This window comes from Pollachius pollachius (assembly GCF_949987615.1).
Source record: "Pollachius pollachius genome assembly, chromosome: 5".
Lineage (NCBI taxonomy): Eukaryota > Metazoa > Chordata > Actinopteri > Gadiformes > Gadidae > Pollachius > Pollachius pollachius.
The window spans coordinates 7,361,520-7,371,519 of NC_136938.1; the positions used below are offsets into that span (position 1 = coordinate 7,361,520).

At 52.1% G+C, this 10,000-nt stretch overlaps 1 protein-coding gene across 1 annotated transcript in view; it reads right to left on the bottom strand.

Moving 5' to 3' along the window:
* Window positions 1–10,000, bottom strand: part of gse1b (Gse1 coiled-coil protein b) — a 63,094-nt gene that overhangs the window by 17,455 nt on the left and 35,639 nt on the right. The window contains exons 2-3 of the mRNA XM_079737158.1: window positions 9,658–9,855; window positions 1,366–1,574 (exon numbers count right to left, since the gene is read on the bottom strand). Of these exons, the coding sequence (XP_079593284.1) occupies window positions 1,366–1,574; window positions 9,658–9,855 (407 nt within the window). The remainder of the gene's footprint in view (window positions 1–1,365; window positions 1,575–9,657; window positions 9,856–10,000) is intronic.

A 10,000-nucleotide genomic window follows, 5' to 3' on the forward strand; every position in this document is an offset into this window, starting at 1 on the left:
TCCTCTCTCTCTCTCTCTCTCTCTCTCTCTCTCTCTCTCTCTCTCTCTCTCCCCCTCCCTCCCCTCCCTCCCTCTCCTCTCCCTCTCCCTCTCTCTCTCTCTTTTCTCTCTCTCTCTCTCTCTCTCGGGGCGGCGATGCAGAGAATGGGATGCACTTGGCTGCCTGAGTGAGGAGGATGCAGAGGGTGGTGTGCGCTTGCGTGCGTGTGTAAAGGGATGGATGAGGAGGAGGGAGGGGGGGGGGGTTTGGGGGCAGAGTTCTGAGGGCGGAGGGGGGAGGGGGAGGCAGCGGAGGGCACAGCGGGTGGGGCTAAGCCGGGGCCAGAGGGGTGGAGATAGGAGGGCCGAGCACAGATGTTGGTTTGCCGTTGAGGCTGTCACCTCTGTGGCCCGGTGGCAGCTGTCATTGTTAACACCCACCGCCGCTCGGGTGGGGGGTGGGTGGGGCGCTTGGTGGCTGGGAGGCTTGGGGGGGGGATTTGTGGCTGGAGTATTTTGCCTGGCCGGTTCAAAAAGAGCACTGAGTTGTATTACATGCATAAGTCGAGTGTGTTTGTGACACACCAAGTGTTACAGCTAAATATTTCAATAATACCGCACTAAGCCGGAGTGTGTGTGTGTGTGTGTGTGTTTGTGTGTGTGCGTGCGTGCGTGCGTGATGGTGCATGTGATTGTGTGTGTGTGTGTGTGTGCGTGCGTGCGATTGTGTGTGTGCGATTGTGCGTATGTGTGTGCGATTGGGCGTGCGTACAGGAGTAAACAAAACCGGAAGGCTGCCTTGACGGTCGATGTGGAGGGAGAGAGAATGTGCAGACACAGGTCCGTCCATCCGACAGAGGAAGTGGGGAGGCTGTGGAGGACCGGCATCTAAATCAGGTGTGTGTCTGTGGCTTTGTGTCTGTGATGTGTCACGCACCACGTCCTTTTGTTCCACCCTCCTCCAGACAAACAGACATGCGGCTCTCGAACACAGGGCTGTTCACTTGGGTGCCTTTGCGTTCACGTGTGAGCGTTTGCGTTCACGTGTGTGCGTTTGCGTTCACGTGTGTGCCTTTGCGTCCACGTGTGAGCGTTTGCGTTCACGTGTGTGCGTTTGCGTTCACGTGTGTGCGTTTGCGTTCACGTGTGTGCGTTTGCGTCCACGTGTGTGTGTTTCCGTTCACGTGTGTGCGTTTCCGTTCACGTGTGTGCGTTTCCGTTCACGTGTGTGCGTTTGTGTTCACGTGTGTGCTTTTGCGTTCATGTGTGTGCGTTTGTGTTCACGTGGGTGCCTTTGCGTTCACGTGTGTGCCTTTGCGTTCACGTGTGTGCGTGTGTGTTCACGTGTGTGCGTGTGTGTGGCCCAAGGTGCGTGTGTGGCTTTACCTGGCGGCCCTCGTTCCTCCAGAGGCCGTTGCTGGTCTTGGTGGGCGCGATGGTGACGACGGGAGGGGTGTTTGGCACACTGTGTCCCCCCGAGGGGACCAGCAGGGGCGCCGGGCCCAGGGCCCCCCGCTTCGGCGTGCTGACGGGGGAGCTGTGGTTGGTGGCCGGGGAGGACACCGGGGAAGACTCGCTGCTGATGGACGAGGCGGCTGCAGGGGAGAAGAGGAGGGCCGCGTCAGTACGGAGGAGGTGGCATGAAGCGGAGACGCCAGCGTCCCGCGCCGAAGAACATGGAGTGATGTGGAGAGCCAAAACATTAGGAAACAGACCATTTGGAAAGGCAATCGGCCGTGGATTTAAAACACGGTAATGGCACTACAGGAAGAAGTAAAAACGGTGTGTGTGATGTGTGAGAGATGTGTGAGATGTGTGTGGTGTGTGTGTGTGTGTGTGGGGGGGGGGGCATGTGCACACACACACACACAAGCACACACACACACACACACACACACAGCCATGACCAGATGGATTGCCCTAGGCTCCTATTATGGTGGGACAGTGATCAAGATGAGCAGCACAGCCTTGACACTGAAGACTACAACAGAGCTCAATTGTGTAACCACGTTCACACACACACACACACACACATGCACAAGCACGTGCCAAAGCAATCACAAGCACACAAACACATATATACACACTCACACTCACACAGTCAATTACATGCACACGTACACACACACAATCATTTGTGCATAAACACACATATGTAATCATATAAACTCACACATATACACACACACGCAGTCAATCCCCTGCACACACACACACACACACACACACACACACACACACACACAAACACAGTCAAGTACATGCACACACACAAGCAATCATATGCGCACAAACTCAAATGTAATCACATGCGCAGACTCACACACACACACTTACACACACACACACACATAAACACTAGGGGGTAGGTGCTGGCCCAATGAGCTTCTCTGCCTTGCTGTTGCTGTGTCACATTAACCAAGCCCTCTGGGGAAACCCTGTAGCGCAGGGTCACTGCGTGGTCACAGACACATCTCTTCACAACTCTCTTGCTTGTTCTCTCCTTCGCCAGCAGCAGTGTTCGCTGACACACGCACAGACTCACACAACGTCGTACCTCTGCATATGTCCTCCCTCCATTTCCTTCTACTTTTTTCATTTTTTCCTTTGGTTCCACTACCCAGTGTGACACCAACATGTGACCGGTCTCTTTGTCTCGCTGCCTGTCCCCTTCCCTGACGGCACAGAACACGACGCACATGATGTCTGTTGTGGGTGCAGCATTAGTCAGGAAAATGGGTCACAACCCTTTCAATGGATCACTCACTCACTCCCTCGCACACACACTCACACATCGAGAGAAAACAGCAGGAGGCGTGCATACGTGTGTGTGTGTGTGTGTGTGTGTGTGCGTGCGATTGCACGCGTGTGTATGTGTGCGTGCGGGCTGCCACGTATTAAAGCAGTCAAGACCTCCGGCGGTTCCAAGTCTACATCCTCTCCAATTATCACCATCAATGCAACATCCACTGATCTCTGCTGGACCATCAAGCTCTGGTTGCCCTGGCAACCAAATAACCCAGGGTAGGCGTGGGCTAAACAGATCTTGAACAGTGTTAACCATGGCCTGACCAATATCTCTAAATAATAAAAAGGAATCAATATCTCGGGGGGGGGGGGGAGGTCATCTCGTGGACCTATCAGCGGTGATAAAGATGTAAAGGAGAGCTGGAGGAGGCGGAGGGGCCGAGAGAAAGAAAAAAAACAAAAGGTTGCAATAAAGACGGCAAGTATTGTTGAGCCCGGAAATATCTGGAAGATGGGGAGAGTGATAGTGACAGAGGTGAGGCTCGGAGAGAGAGAGGGGGGAGGGGAGGGGGCACCTTGTCTGCACAACAGCAATTAGTGGCCTAATCCTCTCCCTTCACCTCGGAGAGCCATTACTCTTCCCTGCAAGACTAGACCAATCAATAGCAGCTCACTCAGCCTTTGGAGCGAGCTGCACTTAATACAGCTCTAGTGTCACGGGGTATTCACTCAGAACACACACACACTCGAACGCACACACACACACACACGCAGGTATACGTGTGTGCGTCCAGACGCGCACACACGCAGGTACACATGTACGTGCACACACGCGCATGGACAAAGGAAGGCTAGAGCGAGCGCGGAGGAGGGCTGATCACAGTAATCCTAAGCTTTTGAGGCTCTAAGCAATAGACCTTTACTCTAGCTCCATCACCTCGCTCCCCCTCTAGCGAGAGAGAGAGAGAGAGAGAGAGAGAGAGAGAGAGACTGAATAATTGAGAGAGAGCAGGAGGGAAAGCAAGGTGAGAGGGGAGAACAGGGTGGCTCCTCCCGCTGGCTTCACCCTCTTCCTTCATCCTCCTTCCTCCAGCTCTCATCCAATTCAGCACACACACACACACACACACACACACACACACACACACACACACACACACACACACACACACACACACACACACACACACACAAACACACACGGTCCTTTATTCCCTTCTTGCAGCTCCCTGTTTATAAACACATTTAGAGCGGATACATCTGGTCAGTTGCTGCCTAAGGAAATAAGACAATGCATGTGTTCGGAGTGTACATCTATTCTTTTTCTTTACTGGTAATTTTGTTCACCATTTTATTTTCATTTTTATGTGCTTTACTAACCACATACACTACCAGCCATTGAACCAGCACCGACCATCCTTATCAAGCCACTGACTCCCGGGATTTTCCCTCTTCAATCTTCAATCACGCATCTTGAATATTCATCCCCCCCCCCCCCACGCACACACACACACACACACACTCTCTCTTCCCCAATCTCTCCATCTGATTTTGTGCCCAATGACAAACCTTGGGAGATGGAAATTTCCCTTTTCTTTCAGAATAGGAAGTGATTGGGTGTTGAGATAGGCCCCGCCCCTTTCTGTCCTCAGAAGGAGAAGATGGCCACCCTGCCAGCCCCTGAGGGGAGGGGGGGAGGCGGAGTTGTGTTGGAGGGGGAGAGTGGGGGGGAGTAGTTTCAGTAGGACTGAAGCACACGTCCCTAGAGCCTGACGTAGGCTCATCATCTCACTACCTGCACTTCATTAGCCGCACCCGTGCTCGCTCTGTGTGTGTGTGAGCGCGTATGTGCACGCACACAAACACACACAAGAATGGCAAGAGAGTGAGAGACAGCGAGTGGAAATGAATGTATATATATATATAAATATAAGAGAGAGAGAGAGAGAGAGAGAGAGAGAGAGAGAGAGAGAGAGAGAGAGAGAGAGAGAGAGAGAATCCTGTGTCAGTGCCAGGCTGTGTGTGATTAATGTGATGCTCCACGTTCCATCTCCTCCTCCATTACCAGACCCTCCATCCCTCCATCCCTCCATCCCTCCATCCCTCCATCCCAGGCTGCCTGCACACTTGACTGCTCAACCCTACAATGACACACACACACGCAGGCGCGCACGTACACACACACACCAAAAGACACACACACACACCAAAAGAGAGAGCGAGAGACACACACACACACACACACACACACACACACACACACACACACACTAAACACAAATGATCAAAGCTGTGTATGTAGCCCTTGGTCAAGTCAGCGCGCAATCGAGAACGGACATTAAAATACAGCTTTCATAGCGCTTTCATAGAATCACGGATGAAACCGAAGAACACCGGCGTGGCTGGGACATCAATACACGCTGCGCCCTCAAGCCTTCAAACCAGCAGTGTTACGCCCACCGCGGAGCCCAGTGGCTTCTACCTCCATCCTAACCCACCCACCAGCAGCCCACTGCCAACACAGCCCAGCTCACTCCCTGCTCACTCCCCGCCACACACACACACACACCAGACAGAAGGTGCTCCTGACACCCCCGCCATGTTCCAGCCTTCATCTCCTCCTCTTCCTCCACCCACCCACCCCCCTCTGCCCTGCATGCATTAGAACAACATCAGCACTTAATTAAACAGTCCATTTCACACCTGGTGTGCATCGCAGCGCCCAGCCAACCCTGCATCCATATGCCATCCCTGCTAATATCACCCCTCTCAGCCAGGCTCTCACACACACGCACGCGCATTCACGAGCACACACATACACACCTTCATGAACACGCACACACACACACACATTTATGAAGACACACAAACATTTATGAATACACACACATTTATGAACACACTCACACCCACACGCAAACACACCCACATTTACGCATGAACACAACAGCCACAAGCCTCACCAAACACACACGCACATAAACACGTGCTCACCAAGATATGCGCACGCACACACACACACACACACAAGCCTGAATGTGCCTGTAGTACTGGAGGGGGTGGGAGGGAGGGAGGTTCACACAATGTATGTTGATGTGTATGTGCATGTGTGTGTGTACGTGTGTGTGTGTGAATGTGTGTGTGTGTGTGTGTGTGTGTTGGCGTGCCAAGAGGAAGGAAGACGGTACAAGATGGCGGAGGAGAAGAACAGCCTTCCTCTGTTCCAGCGGCGCTCACTGTAGGAGCGCACATTGTGATTTATAATGTATGCTAATAAACAGAGCAGCGAAAGGTGGGAGGTTACTGGAAGCAGGGGGAAAACGAGAGAAAGAGAGAGACAGAAGTCTAGAGAGAGCAAGTGAGAGATAGAGAGAAGAGAGAGGGAGAGAAGAAGGAGAGAGAGACAAAGAGATTTAGAAAGATCTAGAAAGTGCAAGTGAGAGAGAGAGAGAGGTAGCGAGGACCAAGGGAGAGAGAGAAGATAGAGAGAGAGGGAGAGACAAAGAGATCTAGAGAGAGCAAGTGAGAGAGAGAGAGGTAGCGAGGACCAGGGGAGAGAGAGAAGATAGAGAGAGAGGGAGAGACAAAGAGATCAAGAGAGAGCAAGGGAGAGAGAGAAGAGAGAGAGAGAGGAGAGAGAGAGAGAGAAGGAGCAATCTAGAGAGAGACCGCGAAAGCGAATGAGCTTGCTTGAAAGTGTTTCAGGGACAGCCAGAGCCTAAAGGGTTTTGCCTTTAGGGGACGCACACACAACTACATAGACACATAAGCATGCATATGCACACACGTACACAGGCACACACACACACACACACACAGTTAGGCTGTGGGAGCTCCAGGCAGGTTCCAGATGGAGAGGTCAGAACCACACTGCCCTGCTGTCCCAGCATGCTGTAGGCTCCCAGAAACAAGGGAGCCTCCGGCCACACACACACACACACACACACACACACACACACACACACACACACACACACACACACACACACACACACACACACACACACACACACACACACACACACACACACACACACACACACACACACACACACACACACGAAAGCATAACTTGCGGTGCTCAACTGCTGTTTACAAATGCCTGCTTGCCTGTCTGTCTGTCTCTCTGTCTGTCTATCCAACTCTCTCTCATAGTTATGTGGTAAGCAATGTACTAGAAGCAACAAGGTAAGGTAGCAAGGGAGTAGATTACACTCAGAACAGCCTAATTAATCAGATACCAGCATGGGTGCCATTCTAAGGCCACACATCTGACGTGCGTGTGTGTGTGTGTGTGTGCGTGCGTGCGTGCAAGAGTGCGTGTTTCCTTTATGCTGCTCTGATTCTCATTACCTCCACCCTCCAGCATGGCGCTAGTCTGTACACACGTCCATTCATTACAGCGGAGTAACAGGGGGCCTGTGTCAGTGTGTGTGTGTGTGTGCGTGTGTTTGTGCGTGCGTGTGTGAGTGTCAGAACTTGTGTATATGCACATGCTAATGAAAGAATGAGCTAGAATTCTTTGATCAGTGTGTGTGTGTGTATTTGTGTGTGTGTGTGTGTGTGTGTGTGTGTGTGTGTGTGTGTGTGTGTGTGTGTGTGTGAGAGAGACTGATAGAGATACAAAGCCATTTCATACTCCTGGGGTTGAGGATAGAGTCATGGTCCTCATATCTACCGCTCTATTCGTTACGATAAATAACATAGAGGGCGGGGGTGACACACACACACACACACACACACACACACACACACACACACACACACACACACACAGTGGGTGAGTCAAACCAGCTAATATAGGGACAGCAGGTTGCAGCTTGTGAAGACCACACTGGAGCAGGAACAACTACACACAAATGGGGGTGGGCGGGAATCCTGGAGTGTGTGTTTGTGTGTGAGTGTGAGTGTAACTGTGTGCATCTACAAATGTGAGTGTATACATCTGCTTGTCCAGGAAGCCTGTTTCTAAAGGGATGACCCTGAGATGGAGAGGTTCCTTAACCTGCAGCGGGGGGGGCGGCACCTTGACGTAGTCCCTCCTCCTCCTTCTCCCCTCCCACCCTTCCCCTCCTACTCCACGGCAGGTCTCTGACTCACCCACACACGACGACAGCTACAACATGACCAGGCATCCCCATCAGCAGCCGAGCCCGGGAATAACGGCGTTATTATTATTATTAGCTTTGTGGCTTTGGCGTGGAGACACACAGGTGACGCTTAATCACAGAGGACCCGCTGCAGGGACCGTCTGAGCACTTGACAAAGGAGGCGTACTGGGATGGCAATATACACATATTTATTAATAGCGGGCATGAATCACAAACAAAGTGATTACTTAAGTCCATATGCGGACGCAACAGCATGCATCACGATGGAAAGAGGGCCTGACCCAGCACATTCATCGTGTTCACCCGGCGATGAGCGATCCGATGAGAAGTAAAACAGCTGCTAAATCAAGGAAGCCTACCTGTGTGTGTGTGTGTGTGTGTGTGTGTGTGTGTGTGTGTGGAGAAGAGAGGATGATAATGGATTTGCTATTGGAAAAGTTTGAGTGACTGTATATTGGAGCTGGCACTTCTAAAATATATGGAGAGAGAGAGAGCGAGAGAGAGAGCGAGAGAGAGAGCAAGAGAGAGAGCAAGAGAGAGAGCGAGAGAGAGAGAGCGACATAGAGAGAGAGAGAGAGAACTGCGGTGTGTTCTCTTTGTTTAGCTCATTCTTTAACTTCACTCCCTCCATCCCTCTTCCCCCCTTAATGATTCATTTCCAGGTTCCTTGCCAGGAAGGGAGGGATGGAGGGAGAGCCAGGGGGGAGGCGGGGGAGGAGGAGTTGGGAGAGCCTGATGAAGAGACCCAGAGCCTGGCTGGACAGCTGGGTTAGAAGGCCCTTTGTGAACCTGGTGCACGAGGCCACACAAACACACATGCTCTGTTGGCTCACACACAGACGCACACACGCACACATGCTAACACACACACAAAAACACGCGCCTCACACACAGACACGCTTACACACACACAGAAATGCTCTCACACACACACACACACACACACACACACAGACAGACAGACAGGCATGATCACACAAACACACTGACCCACAGACAGTGACACACACACACAAATGTGTGTATATTCCTGGTAAATCTGACAAAATTGAAAGGAATGGGATGGGGTTGTGTGTGTGTGTGCGCGCATGTGTGTGTGTCTGTGCGTAGGTGCGCGCGTGTGTGTGTGAAAGCTGTGGGGAGTATAAGTGAGTGTTGTAGGGTCATATGATCCTGTCCCAATTAGAAAAGCTGCCTTTGTAAACTTCTCACCCCGCCACATGACGCTTACATCATATTCATGCTAACAGCGGAGCTCTGAGAGCTGGGAATTCAATCACACGTTTCAAACACGACGCGCGCACACAAACACGCACGTGGACACACACACACACATAGAACTGGGCCAGCAAGCACGGCTCCTCCTTGTCTCGATATCTCAAGGGATGCTAGGCTAATTCAATCCTGTGTGGATACCACTCCAGTGCTATTAGCAGCCCTGCGCTAAGGGGTGCTAAACCTTTAGCCGTCGGACCACAATGTACCTGTAAATGTAGAAAAAGGTACAAGCGACAGCAAGGCCCCCCGAGACGCCCACCTAAGGCACACATCCACACACAAAGCGCCGCCATTTTAGTGGCTCGCAGCCGTCTTAACCCATTAAGGATCTGAAGGTCAAAGATTAAAGGTCAGGGTGGAGAGTCACATGGTCCCAGGGCTTACCTTTGGGGAGAAGCCTGTCCACACAGGTGTTGCCCTTAGAGTGTGCGTGTGCGTGTGTGTGTGTGTGTGTGTGTGTGTGTGTGTGTGTGCGCGTGTATCGTGTGCGTGTGCATGTGTGTCTGTGTGTCTGCGTGTGTGCGTGCGTGCGTGCGCTCACCTCGAGGCTCTTCGGCTTGTTTTGCCAGCTTACGGAGGGCTGCAGCGAATCCGGAGTGGGCCGACTGGGCAGCCGGGCTCCCATTGGCTACGATGGAGCCGTTGAGAGGTGAGGGGGTGAGGGGGCTGACCGTTGCCGTGGTACGAGTCGCCGTGGAGATCATTCCTAAAGATGGTGACTTTGGCTCATGGCTCATGCCTGGGAGGAGAAGGGAGGAGCAAAAAAAAAAGGGAATTGATTAGTTATTGATTCATGATCAATGTTGCGTTTAAGGTCACAATATGCTCGGCCTGTGCTGACTGATCCTACTAATAGTGGGGCCACCGGTGTCAGTACAAACACA